At 39.6% G+C, this 14,039-nt stretch overlaps 1 protein-coding gene across 4 annotated transcripts; it reads left to right on the top strand.

Moving 5' to 3' along the window:
- Positions 1-2,316: 2,316 nt before the first annotated feature.
- LOC131772070 (guanylate-binding protein 7-like) lies at positions 2,317-13,694 on the top strand. 4 transcript variants are annotated; one of them, XM_066163890.1, is made up of 10 exons: positions 2,317-2,444; positions 7,555-7,733; positions 8,468-8,625; positions 9,187-9,359; positions 10,106-10,301; positions 10,622-10,886; positions 11,544-12,031; positions 12,234-12,356; positions 12,907-12,954; positions 13,316-13,694. In XM_066163890.1, the coding sequence occupies exons 2-10, from the start codon at positions 7,589-7,591 to the stop codon at positions 13,619-13,621; spliced, it is 1,902 nt and encodes a 633-aa protein (XP_066019987.1). In that variant the 5' UTR covers positions 2,317-2,444; positions 7,555-7,588; the 3' UTR covers positions 13,622-13,694. The 4 variants fall into 4 exon arrangements, with proteins under 4 accessions (XP_066019987.1, XP_066019989.1, XP_066019988.1 ...); XM_066163892.1 differs by lacking the exon at positions 2,317-2,444 and adding an exon at positions 3,621-3,785; XM_066163891.1 differs by lacking the exon at positions 2,317-2,444 and adding an exon at positions 3,621-3,807.
- Positions 13,695-14,039: the final 345 nt, after the last annotated feature.

The following is a 14,039-nucleotide window of genomic DNA, read 5'->3' as shown; positions in this document are numbered from 1 at the left end:
ATCACCAACTAACGCAGCTCTTGATTGTTAAACAAATTCTCCTTGTCAGCACCTTAGAAAATGTGTGAGAACAATATGAAGAATATGCATACTGATGTTCGGATTAATGATTATTTCAGTTCTGAAAATATTGCGTTTGCGTTGTATAAAAAAGTTACAGTAAGCAAATTATTTTCTTGGTAAAACTCATTCATATCATTACCTTTTGTTTTATTGCACTGTTCGACGTAAAACTCGATCGGCTTTCCACTTTGAAGCGGTGTTTTAATAAAATCATGGTCAATTTCTCCAAGGATACCAGTCTCCTACTTATGGCCTTGAATGTCACCTTAAGAAAAAAAGAGAAAAAGACGTGGAAGTGATTTTATTATTTCATTCATTCAAAGAACGGCAAGACCTTGAGAGCGAAATTTCCACATATTAGCCTTGCTGGAGAACAACAGCTTTGCCTCGATTCTTTAAAAACTAGCAAAACACTCTACTTATCTTGGTTGCTATGCTAAAGTTACATGTGAAAAGAGAACCTCATGGGTACCAATCCTCCGGTGGATCCCTAAAAACCATCGCAAAGCGTGAAATCCAGAATAGCCTGGGCCGAGTAATTCCCAGGCTCCAAAAACAGAACTTCGTATGTCTGTAGCGTTGTAGTTGTGTCTTCCGTTGTAGTTATGTCCTCACACCTAATAACCAGTAGAATGCGGTTTTATTTCTTCCAATCAAAGTGTGTTGTGATCTTCTGCGTGTCACTTCCTAACTAAAGGAGAGAAGCAAGGAAAAAGTGTAAGAAGATCGTAAAGATTTCCTCGCTGAAATTTTGAGAATTTCAAACCGGGTAAATGCTATGAAATTCATCCTTTAAGCGGAATATATCCCATTGACTTGCCGAAGCCATCTTTACTCCGATTTTCCACTTAATCAGTGAATTCTATAGAAAAACGGGGTAAATTCAGTGAAATTCATCCTTTAAGTGGATTGTATCCTTCTGACTTGCCACAGCCATCTTTGCCCCGATTTTCGATTTAATCACTGTGTGAATTTGCCATAAACAGGGTAAATTATGATAAATCTACCCACAAGAGCAAAATATCCAACAGCGATTTAGAAACAGTGCTAAAAAAAGAACACAAACCAACAACAACAACAACAAATACATTGTGAGCCATCAGTACCCTGACGACTTCAACTGGGCGATAGGAATTCTCCATTACAGCCTTTTCAAAGGAGATTTATCACTTTAAGAGGACGATCTGGGTACAAAGAACTACATGACTGTACCTACCATAGTTTATCGGCTATAAGCCGAGCTATTTTAACTCAAGTTTAACCTAATTTGAATTAAAATCTGACTCGTAGGGGGTTTCGGCTTATAGCTGAGAGTTTATTAACCTTAACAAAAAAGCCGAGCAAAACACAAAGACAAAAAAGCAAAATTTATTGGTCATTACCTTTTAATATGTGGTGGCTCCTAAAGAAGCCTTTTTTTTTTTGTTGTGAACTACACGTTCGAGGCTTATGGCCCATCTTCGCTTCCCGCATCAAATTCTTCATCCATCTCATCTTCTTCGGCTTGAATGTCTAGCTCCTCTTATAGATGGCGTCATTCTTAGTGCCGTCAAACGCGTTGGAGTTGCCGCAAGTCAGAAATGATTTTCTCAGAAAGGTTACAACGGATGGAAAAGCAAATATTTATGAGACAAATTGATTCCTCTTATCCAGGAAACGTTTAGGTGATGAACTTTCTCCTTGAGTTCGGGGTAAATTGAAGCAGAAAGTCTGGTCCATGTGAAATGAACGAATTCTCAGTAATGTTTATGCAAAACGGAATAGCGGGATATGACCATAACCACTACGCAAAAGAAATTAAGAAGATTACATTAAACGGTGATATTTATCTCCCTTTAAAACCCCAACCCTGAATTTGTTACAAGCTGCATCAGTTACTAACATTATTGCATGTCTAAAAAAACGGATATTTTTAAGCTTAATTCAAAGTCACGATCTAAGAGCTCTGATTTGAAATATTTGATGCATATTTTTAAAGCAAATTACTCGCAATTGCACAGATAAATCCTCAAATGAAACAGCTTACCTGTCACTTGGCTTAAGCCTGCTTACGTTGAAATAGTTGGAGCTTTATTCGAAAACGAAAGTTTTCCGTTTTGGCCTTTGGATCTTCATAGAAAAGTGATCAGGCCACCAGTGCATGATAGTGGCATTAACATCTGCTATTTTTAGCTATTGTAATATGTCCTCAGGTATTTCGGGGAGTCAATTACCTTTCGGGGAAACACCCTTTGATAAAGCAGTACTGCGCATGCATGGAATAAGAAGGTGAATGCCATCTCATCATTGTTTCAAAGGACAACACTTTTGGATTCATTTTACCGCAAGAAACTCCCGAAGCGTGTCGTTTGATTCGCTGCTGTATAGACGAGTAAATTGAGGTATGTTGAGGCTCACCTATGTGGCTTGCTTGTTAAACCTTAATGCTTCCGCAAAGTGTGTTAGAGTAAAACGTAATACAAAGGAGTTACCCAAGGTTTAATAAGGTCAAAGTTGCTTTAAAATCTTACTCGACTCGCAAAGAATACCTTTCTCTAACTGTGACAAGTGCAAATGAGTGGCGAAGTGAAAATCAATATGAGGTACATAAACACTACAACGGCGTTTGCAAGTACACCTGTCCTGCAATCATTTAGATTTATACTGTTTCTTTGGTTAGTAAATTACAGATGTAAAATGCGAGCACAGACCACTTTCAGGAGGATATAAATCTCATGAAAAACATTACAGATAGGATATGAACTTCATTCGTTTGTCTCACGATGGAGTCACTTTTGATGTTGATCGCGACGTTTCGACTGCAACAGTGCTAGTCTTCACCAGGCGACGAGGCTGATCGTTTACGTGTCGCTACTTGCAGCACGTTCGTTCGTTGCTATCGGTGCATTTCGATCCTCGCTATTATTCCGATTGTTAGATGGTGTTCCCGCGTAGGTCCCCTTTGATCGGGTGTTAGGTTGTTTGATTGTGGGTATCCAAGCTTCGGAATTTCGATTCCACTATTCCTATTGATGTTGTTGGGATGAAGTCTTAAATGGTAGCCTCTTTGACCGTACGTGTGTACTCGTGGGGGTCACTATCAATAAACTTAACCTTGCTCCAACATCACAGATGACTCGAAGGAACTGAAATTATTTACTTCGAATTCTTAACGAAAACTTTTCTTCAAGACAGATGTAAGTCTCAGATGTACTTCAAAAAGAACGCTTTAAATGGATCGATCGCAAACGGAAATTTCAAATCTGGCACAAAATAAAATTGTATTCGGTTACCTATTATCCTCTAGAGAAATCCAGTAGATTCAAAATTCCCAAAATCTGAAAAACTTTCGAGAAACCAAAACATTAGAGATGTTTATACATTGATCAGGCCGAAAAGATCTGTCACGCAAAGCTTAGTATTGATATGAGTGACTGTTGTAAATATAAGCTTCTAGAAATCTCCAGACTGCTGAGTCATGCTGACTTGCATACCATAGAACTTTCCAGAACATTTCATCAAGTCATGCACTTGTTATGTAATACTGTTAAAATAGTACTGATGTAAAGCTTCTGGAATGTTTCAGAACAGTTTGTGAAAAAATGTAGAAAGACTCACTTATGTAGTAGTAGTAGTTGTTATTGTCAGAGCGACGACTGTTTTGAAAGTTATACCCAGAGAGTTACCGCGGAAGATTGCTCATTTCAAGGAAATTGGGAGACAGCAGTGAGGTTGTGTCAGTGGTGAGCTAGGATATAGACTGTGGTGGGCTAAATTAATTTTATTAACGACAAGTATTGTACTGCTCTTAGGAGTCGCTCCTTACTAAGATTGTTACTCGTTGTTTAACAAATGTTGGTTTTGTAGCGTGATGTTAACTCGGTTCTTGTCGCAGGAACTTACTATACCATAGATGTTATCAAGTAATTGTCACTTTCAAACAAGGCCTTACTTATTTAATCTGCCGTGGTTGACCAGTCGTCAGCTGCCAGGAAATAGTCATTATCGCTAGGCTTGGCTTGCATGTTCCTTGATTAGATATATTCACGAGGGCAGGCTTGGCTTGCGTGTTCTTTGATTAGATATATTTACGAGGTTTTACCCGGTTAGTTCAGTTCAAGTATAGATTATACTGCGTCAACTTCTACTCGGCACTGGGCCCTAGTTTCTCTCTACACTGTTACTCATCTATTCTATCGAGTCAAATTCAGGGTTTGCAAACCAAATAAGTAATCGATTCCTTGTTCTCAGGCTTAGTTCTCTGGCTTTTTCTATTGTTATTCGTTTCAGTTAAGTCCCACTTTATCACCTATCAAATGGCCTATATGGTTACTAAATCGTTTAGTTAGTTTTTCTTTGTATGCTCGGAATCGCGCTTGATTAGCTCCATATCTCCGAAAAAAGTTTTTTAACTTGAAGGTATCGTCCAAGTTAAAGAACGGCTTATGAATGATTGTCCAGCCTTCGTTATGATCAGTATGATCGTATGATTCTTATTAAAACTTCATGAAGCAAAAACAGACAAACCATTGTAATTTCTAAACCGTGTCCGTGGGAACAGTCGAAGCTCATTGGCTGACCCGCCGAAAAGAGCTCGCGCATGACAATGCTAATAAACGTTCCACTGCCACAATGAGTGTTTATTTCCGCACGTGCCCATGCATTGTCATGACATGATTCGAACTCGATGGGGTTCACTTATAACGTGACCCGACCGTCAGCAAAACAAAAGGCGCTGAAATTTTCCCACGATCAGTCCTGGTACGAATGTTTATTCATGAATATCCGGAACAATTTTTGCTTAAAAACAAGTCTAAACACAAACGCGAAGAATTTAAACAACGCTCTGTAAAGTGTACAGTACAATCTCTGTTTAGAAGGCGAGATTGTTGAAAACTCACGCTGATCAGAAAGGGTAACTTAAGAGAGACAAATTCAAGGCATCTACAGTGCACGAAGCTATTAAAATGCCCGACTTGAGTTAATGAGAGAATGGCAACCGTCAAAGAGGATTTGAATAGATCAGTCAACCTCTGGAATAATCTGCCGATTATATTTGACACCTCCATGTTACGGTCGTTATTGCAATGTAAGCGATAGTTCCTTCATTTTTATTATTTTATCTTCGATACGTTAGTTATGTTAGGGAAGGTACGTTTTTTCTTGGGGGGTGGAGGGCTGGGGCCTCAGAGGGGAGGGTTGGGGCCTCAGAGGGGAGGGTCATCAGTGAAAATGAGCACCAAAGGGGAGGGCCATACCCTCTTTTTCAGCTATTCAAGGGGAGGGTCACACCTTTTCCAGAATTTTTAATGGGGATTTTTATGATGTTATTTTCCATTTTTCTTTAACAGACTAAGTTTTTTCTTTTCAACTTGTTTCTTTTAATTCGGTGCAGGTACTAGTTTTACAAGGTTACTGGGTGTCTACATGTTTATTATTCCATGGCACATAATTTTCTCGGAGTACTCGTGTCCTTTTCCGTCCGTATCGTGACGTACTTGACTCGAGTATGGTTTCTTGTTCCAGCTGTTGTCTATCCGCTGCCTGATCTCCTGAGTCATTAAGCTCTGAAGAGTTACTAGAAGATCAGACAATGCCCTCTACCCTGTCGCTGTCACTGTCACTGTCAGACTCTGGATTTGAGTCTGAGGCTAGCGGAATGTTTGTCTGTTTTTCCTGCACAATTGAAGTCAAAATCTTACTGCCAATATGAGCCTTCACAACCCTCAGTTTCTCATCTTTCTTCCCTTTAAATAGAATATTGCGATGATTAATATACAGTTCAAGTTCACCTACCCTTAGGGTTGACAATTGGTTTTTGTGACAAAGATCTTGCCAGTCAATGTCATTGTATTCCTGTTGCTTTCTTGCTGTACACTTTCTGTCATTCTCTGTTCTCCGCTTATCTTTTCTTAGTTCAATGTCAGTCAGATGATCAATATAGTCTGCAACTAGCTTTTCTGAAACAATATATTTTTCAGAAAAATCTTTGATCGCATTTTTATCCCCGGCTTTGAGCGTACCCTCTTGAAACATCTGTTTTATTTGAGCTCTAGGCTGATAATCATCAGGTTTGCGGCCAGTCGTTGGTGTTTTCGTACCTGGTAGGTAGTGAAAGTCAGGAAGTTTGCTGTAATCGGGATAAGGTCGTGCAGTAGGTGTAGCGAAAGTGGGACTTAGAAAATCAGTTGCTCGACAGTATTCGCATAGCTCGCCGTTTTTCTCTTGACAAGACATTTTTCTGTACTCCATGTACAGTTCCCCTTTCTCGCAGTGCGCCTCTTCAAATGAAACTAGTTTAGCAAAATATCCATGACCTGGAACAATGTTTTTCTTATTGTTCTGAGCATCGTGATACTGCTTCATAAAATCGCGGTTATAGAAAATCATTTCCTTTGGCTTATCCACCATCATTGCTGACATGTATCCCCGTGGTGCCGGAGCATCATCAACACGACGAACTACTTTTTCTGCTACAGCCCAAGCATTTTTTTCCGTGTTTGCTTTCCTCTGGGTTTCAAGCTCTGAATTTGTAGGAGAACTAATCTCATCCACAGACAAACCATGAAGCGGCTTGTAGATCTGCCACTTGAGGCTTCCTCCATCACATAGAGCGTCTCCTATGCAAGCATTGAGCCTTTCCGCTTCGTTTTGGCCCGAATCCTCTCTTGCTCGGTGGATTCCAAGCACTTTGTCGCTGTTATGGATTCTTGCCTTTTCAAGTAAACGCCACCTACATTCGGCACTTGATACGCCAACTCCAGGACCGGTGTCAGTGAGTTCCAGTATCCAGGGATACACAGGTGGCAGTTGAAAATAAGCAATGTGCCTCAAAATGTCATGACATTGCATTACCACAGGTTTAAGTGTATTTTCAAATTCTTTGCTTTTGACTTTCCACATTTCAGATTTGGCTTTCTCAATGTTCTCTAAGAGAGTGTTTGCCTTCTCATAAACACTGACTCCCAAATCTCTGTCATTGTCTTCCATTTCTCCGCCCCAATTTTCGTTTGCAGATGTAACCTGCTGCTTCAAAGAACGCAAACGCAGCCCTTCATACCTTCTAAAACTACAATCGCTTGCTTCAGTTACTGACTGCATGTCAGCGTCTGTGGTAGTGTTTCTTGTTTCAGCGCGCACATATTCAATATCGAGATTTATTCATATTCAAACATTTTGCGTTTACAAGCAAAATGTCGAAAAATGTTCTGAGGTTTCTATGGCATGGAGCATACCATGTGGTAGTGAGGGGAGGGTCACACTTTTGTCAGTCACCTAAAAGTGGGGGGGGGGGGGGTCAGGAGTTTTTTAATCAAAACATGAGGGAGGGCCAACACTTTCTTTTGGAAAAAACACCAAAATCCCCCAGCCCCCCCCCCCCCAAGAAAAAAGTGCATAAGAATGCACTCGTTTTCAGCCGATCCGAAGCGCGTACTTTTTTCATGATCATCATTATCATAGACATTTCCCACTCGTCCATTTTCTCACCAAACTTAACATGTTCCTTTGCAGAGAAGTTTAAAGTCCACCTTCTTTTAAAACCACAATGTCTGAACAACGTGCAGTTCCCCTTTGTCTTCCAAACAACTGCAAATGGGACGCACAGACAGGGGAGTACAGCAAGAGCGCTGGCCCCAGAGAAAGCCTTTGTGTTATTGACGCAGCCATAGAGAGGCTCAAGAGCATCAAAGGTAGAGTTTATCATTCATTGTATAATAAGCTCAGTTATGTACGCATTCTGATTGGTTCTCACTTATGATCTATTGGAGGACAGACGTATAGATGACGTCATCATTAAAACTCTTTTTCCGTATATTTTAATTCTTTATTATACAAAAAAATAGATTCCAAGTTGCCGTGCGTCTGTTCAGTAAGAGATCACAGAGGACGTCCAAATGTGGAAAGAACATCAGTGACACACTCGGCTGCGCCTCGTGTGCCACTTTTTTGTTCTTACACATTTTGACGTCATCTGTAATCTATTACTGAACAGACGCGCGGCAACTTGGAATCTATCTGTTAAATAGAATACTGCATGACTTTTGAGAAGATGATTGACACATCGAGGATGACTACTTAACAACAAGAGAAAAACAAAGAAAACAAAAGAAGAAAATGAAACGAACCAGACCAAGTATAAAAAAAGAAATATAAAACGCTTTAGATATTTCCGATTTAAATTAGTCTCAGTATTCTCCATACTGTTCCTAAGACATTTCCTAAGGTGTTGACAAGGAGAATTTGTTTAAACATCAAGAGCTTCTTTAGTAAGTGATCATTTCCTTTATTCTCGGGACCTTAATGTGTAATTCGGGGATGATATTGTAAGGAGAAATTAGATGCAGGTCATAGTATTCTCTTATCGTTGTCTCTCGTTAATAAACTTGGGTCAGGGTCAACAATACCTGTTCTTTTACTTCTTCAGGTCCAGTATGCGTGGTTTCCATCGCTGGTCCTTGTCGCAAAGGAAAATCGTACATCTTGAGTAAATCATTCGATCAGGGAGAAGTGTTTCCTCTTGGACATTTTCTGGATCCGGAAACCATGGGAATCTGGATGTGGATTGTTCCAGATAAGTTTAAGGTATTTTAGAACAACAGATTCGGTGACGAAAAATACCCAAACTCTTTAACTACCGATTCAATCGGAAAAATAGATTAAGGGGCAAAGAAAGATATGCAGGAAATTTTTAGCCTGAAAATTTAGAAAGTCAGGACACAAACCTGCACAGCCGGCAAGAGTGGACCTGACAGAAACATAGTCTACATCTGTTCCTGGGTTTTAGATATACACCACAACCTGCAAAACTTATGATGGTTTTTCTTTACAGTCTTCTGAAATTTGGCTGTTTCAATAAATAGCATTCGATTGTTGAGGTGAATTTAAGTCAGAGTCCGTTCTTTCGTCACTATTTTGTTTGATCTACTACAATTTTTCTGCCAACTATTTTCATCTGAAAATTAAACATTTAGTTCAATTCTTTATGATGTAATGTAATTATGATTTCATCTAGTTTCAGATATATAAGGTAATAAACGACAATATTCTTCCATTTCTGGAAGCTAAAGGAAACAAATTCGGGTACATTTTTCTTCCATTTCCGGTATCGTTCTATTTTTGTTTTTCTTTTTCTTTTCTGAAAAGGACTCCAATGGAAAGGAGTTCACAGTGGTTTTGCTTGACTCTGAAGGCATAGACGCCGTGTCAAGTGATGGATCGGACGATCACTGTATTTTTACACTGACCATCCTTCTGGCTTCGGTACTGATTTACAACTCTGCTGGTGTACCGACCAGAACTGATCTTGACGGACTAGAGTATCCTTAATCAGAGGTTTTGCTTTGTGAGCCTTAGAATAGATGTTTATCTGGAGTAATGACCTCCTTTCACTCTTAGTTCAGTTTCAGTATTGCAGATGACTAGATAAAGGCATCTTGATTGAGTTTCTACGGAAAATGAAATATTGACTACGTCAGAAGGTCGAGGAAGTCAGATGTTTTTTTTTATGTCAAAGACGAAAGATTTTAAGCTCAGTCGTCGAATAAGAAGCATTTGAAAGAGAAAACGAAATGGATGAAATTATTTTTCTCAAGGTAGAAAAATATTTTTTCTTTGCCACGTTGGTGCCAACACGGATAATTTCTATATTATAATTAAATCTTCTACCACTTTTTACGGCCCACTTTTCATATCGAGCTAGCTATTAAAAGTGTTTTCTTTGTATGATTTAAATAGCAATTCTAAGTCACTGTAAATGACGTCCTGAAAATCAAATTGGTTACGAAGAGATCTTCTGACCTCCTGCAACAATGTCTCGGGAGACAAATCGAGCGAAGTGCGTGAATTACGAAAATGTAGTGTAAAAAAAAGAGAGAGAAATTACTGTTACACGAGATCAGCTAGGCACTGTGAACCACTGACATCGTCGCAGTGAAGAGCATAGATATCTAACAGATCTGGATTTCAATATGGGAGGGGTAGCTTTGTATTGTCTACCTATTTAAAATGCAAGTCAGATGATTTCTTCTATCATTTTTTCGCGAATCCTTAACATTGATCACAGCTTCTTCGTGAAACTTTCTCAGCGAATTCAGCTTCGTTCGTCAGCACAAATAAGTGATCCACTTGGTGGAGAAAGTCTGCAAGCTGATGCAAATCAATTTCATAAAACATTTCCCTTCTTCGTCTGGCTGTTAAGAGATGTTGTGGTGTCTCTTCCAAAGGACTGTCACAGCATCAAGGATTACTTCCTGACAAGGGTGGGTTTATAAAGTTTGTTTTCAAGGATAACTTTATGCCAATTTGTTCGAGGTAACTTATTAATAAGTGTTATGTCATTGAGGCATGAATTCCACTTTTACTGTACAGTACTTTTATTGGATAATGCCATTAAGGAAAACTCAGGATCGTTGGCATGAGTTTCATTGTTTTAACAGATTGAACAGTAGAGAGAGGAAGGAAAAACACACGCTCACGAGCTACAGTGCTCATTACGAAGAGTTGCTTTTCAGTTCTGAAGTACGGCTGTCATCTTTCAATACGGAAGCAATTCAATTGACGTTAGTTTTGTTGCATCTAGGTTTTCTTGTCCGATCCAACTTCAAAAGACGACCAATCAAATCAAGTGGCAGAGAGTATCTTGAACTTCTTTCCTGGGTTTGACGCTTTCAAGCTTCCTCCGCCTTCATCAGACCCGGAAGTGGTGTTGAACCTTAACAGAGACGAGGTGCAGCAAGACGTGAACAAGTCATTTGTCCGAGGAGTTCAGGAGTTCAATGCACTACTTAGGTCTAAGCTATCACCTAAGCGTAGTTTTAACGATGGAGAATACGTAACTGGTGAAGGTAGGTGGATTCCTCAGCCCTCTCCCCCTTACCCTCCCTCCTCCTCCCCCCCCTCCTGCGCCCTGAATCTACTTAATTCAGGCAAACTAAATTGAAACTTTCTAATGAGTATATGGCATCAAGGGAATGGACGCAGTGCACAGTATGACCTCTCACGGCCCAGTTGAAAATCCAGGATGAAATGAAAATCAGATCCTTCATAACTTATTTTCAACGAAAAGGCCTTGGGAATTGAATTGGGATCATTTCCTTCAGAGTCATTCATGTCAAGCAAGGACACCTTTTTTCCGTTTATTTTGTGACTTTGCCTTATATGGAAAATAGTCATCAGAAAAATTGATCATAGATGCAGACAGCTTTTTTGGGGCAGATGTCCAGAGTTTCTGATTATAAAAAATAGCTCTGAGTGTGAATCTTTAGAGTACAGCTCAAAAATTTGCGTTTTTCATAAATGCCATAAAATCTAAGCTTATAACGTTTTATAACTTTGTAGAATTTGTACAAAAGAGACGAAATTTGAGATGGAAAGCCCGCCTTTGTCATACCCGTCAAAGATATTTAGTGACCGTAAATTATTTTTCCCTTTGATCTTGACTACGCAATGAATTTAATATAATTTTTCACTGAAATTAATTTTTTATCTTTTTATAATCATAGCTCTGGCAGCTCTCGTTAATATTTACGTTTCTGCCTTGAACACTCCTGGCACAGTACCCAGTGTGCAGAGTGCGTGGGAGACCTTTGTGCACACTAAGTGCACTGAGGCGAAATTTGCCGCCTTAAAGGTGTATGAAAGTGTAATGACGTCAGAGCTGGATGGTTTACTGCCTTGGGACAGCGATAACATTCGTCAGGTTCAGGAAAGAGCTATTGGAGAAAGCATGAGGATTTTTCAGGAAGAAACTGTTGGAGTTTCCGCCCCGAGTAGCGAGAAGTATTTGGATGAGCTCATGGTACGACTGCAACTGAGGGCCTTGAAAAAAGAACACTTGGACCCCATTCTGAGGGAGGTAAGCGGCAAGGATGGAGCATCAGTGAGCTTTGCTCGGATCATTGGTGGCTACTCAGCAATTGAACAGGGATTTAAACGTGACGCAAAGGGAGCCAAGGACATTTGCGCTCAAGTGTTTTACGAGTTTCATCCGGTAGGTGTATGTGGGATTTGTTTTGATCAGTTGAAAACGTTCAAATCAGTCCAGTGCAGTCGAGCAAGATATAAGCAAAGTAGTGGGCAAACCATCGGCAAAACGAATAATCGGATTTAAGTTATAGGACATATCCCTACAAATCCCTATGTTTATTCGTGAAGCCAAATAAGTCTTCTAAACTCTTATTTGGGCATTGTAGGAAATGCAGGCAGAGATGAAGAAACACACGGCGTATCTACAACAGCTGAAAGACTTCGACGAGTCTTTGGCTTTCGAAAGACAAGAAAAGGCTCGTCAGGAGCAGGAGAGACAACGAATAGAGGTGACACTTTTAATAATTAGCGAAAGAGATACTATTGCCCACGCACATACCTACGTGTTACCTGATTATGTCTTTTATTTCAATCAGTCTCCCTAAATTTGTTTTCTTACGCTTGTGTCAAAAAATTTTGAGGGTAAACATTTGTCGAGCGTGGAGTTACAGTAGAGCAGCTTAATGGTAATTGTACAAACTTGCCTCAAGCGCCAACATTGGAAAAACAAAAGCAGGATTTGGTATCATGCCTTTGTCGGAGGCGTCGTGTTTTTCTTGCTGTATGTTCTTACCTCAGTTTTAAAATTATATAAAGCTTTTAAAGCACAATTTATCGTCTGAAATTTTACTTTATTGTGCAGATTATGTATATTATGTAAAAATTAGTAATAATAATGATGACGATTGGTGATTACAAAAATTTTAATAGTAATGGTAAAAACATGGTTTATGGAATATGCTGCAAATCCCACTGCATTTGCGGCAAAAGTTGGTTCTCATTGAAATACCGATTGCAACCTATATCAATGATGCGAAACGATTTATGATTGAACTCTAGGAAGAGAATGCTCGGTTGGAAGAGGAGAGGCGTGCAAAAGAAAAAGAGGTGGGTTTCCTCGTATCTGTTTTTTTTTTTTTCGTTTGCTTTTTGGTTTATTGGGTGATTTTGTTTGTTGCCGTTGTTGCTGTTGTTTTTTGCTGTCTTTGCTTTGTTTCTTTACTTTACACGGGTGTTACTTGAAGGTAACATACAAAGTGTTAGCACATCATCCATGATCACTTTTTCGTGGGTTACTTCCATGTTTGTGCGATACTAATACCATTCTACCGATGTTCCTATTCCACCGCCCACCTAAGTCTGATTAATTGCCATTTTCTCCTATGCTCCAGTTCAATTGAAAGATTGAGTGGACATAAGCTTAAAAATGTTTTAGATGTCAATTATCGAACTTTGTTTTGTGTTCCAGATGGAAATTCTGAAAGCTAAGCAAGAGGAAGACAGGAAACGCTTGGAAGAGCAGTTTAAAGCAGACATGGAAGCCCAAAGGGAGCAAATGCACAATATATTGACAGCAAACATGGAGGAGCTGCGAAAGGATCGAGAGGCAATTGTCCAGCAGAATCAAACCTTAAAGGAGTCAATGGAGCAGATGCGGCAGTCAATGGAAAAAAAAAATGAACAAATTGTCGAGCTTCAGAAGCAAATTGTTGCTCTCGCAAACAGACCACCTCCTCTGAATCGTAGACAAAGAAGGCGAGGAAGGAGGAGATGAGACAAATTAGGCAAAATGTTATAAACAAATTTGAAACATTAATAGTTTGTTTACGTAACAGACATTGTCGCAATCCTCAGTCCCATGATTTTTTCAGTTGTTATGGCAAAGTTTTTGATGTCAAGTGTCAGTTAGCATTCTATCACAAAGTCCTCTGGAAGACGGAATTGAAACAAATGGAAAAGAAAAATTGGGGTGCACATGCCAACCATCCATCGTTTTACATGCCAAACATTCATTGACGCAGTCGTCTTGAATGTGTATCCCCAGTTTAGAGACCGGTCATTGTATACAACCTGGGGTGAGTGGGGGGAGGAGTTCGGAAGATTTTGGTCACGGTGTCACGGTAAAAATTTACCTGATATCCCCCAGACGGGTTTTATAATATTCTTATGATTCCCCTCTCATTGTCAGTTAA

This window comes from Pocillopora verrucosa, chromosome 3 (genome assembly GCF_036669915.1).
Source record: "Pocillopora verrucosa isolate sample1 chromosome 3, ASM3666991v2, whole genome shotgun sequence".
NCBI classification, from domain to species: domain Eukaryota; kingdom Metazoa; phylum Cnidaria; class Anthozoa; order Scleractinia; family Pocilloporidae; genus Pocillopora; species Pocillopora verrucosa.
Note: the sequence above shows the minus strand (reverse complement) of the source record. Positions and strands in the feature narration are given on the sequence as shown.

Excerpts from the sequence above, each read along its gene's own strand:
- LOC131772070 (XM_066163890.1), top strand. The coding sequence starts at position 7,589 with ATGTCTGAACAACGTGCAGTTCCCCTTTGTCTTCCAAACAACTGCAAA. Across the intron at positions 9,360-10,105 it reads ACTGATCTTGACGGACTAGA|CTTCTTCGTGAAACTTTCTC; the intron begins GTATCCTTAATC and ends CATTGATCACAG. Across the intron at positions 12,955-13,315 it reads GGCGTGCAAAAGAAAAAGAG|ATGGAAATTCTGAAAGCTAA; the intron begins GTGGGTTTCCTC and ends TTTGTGTTCCAG.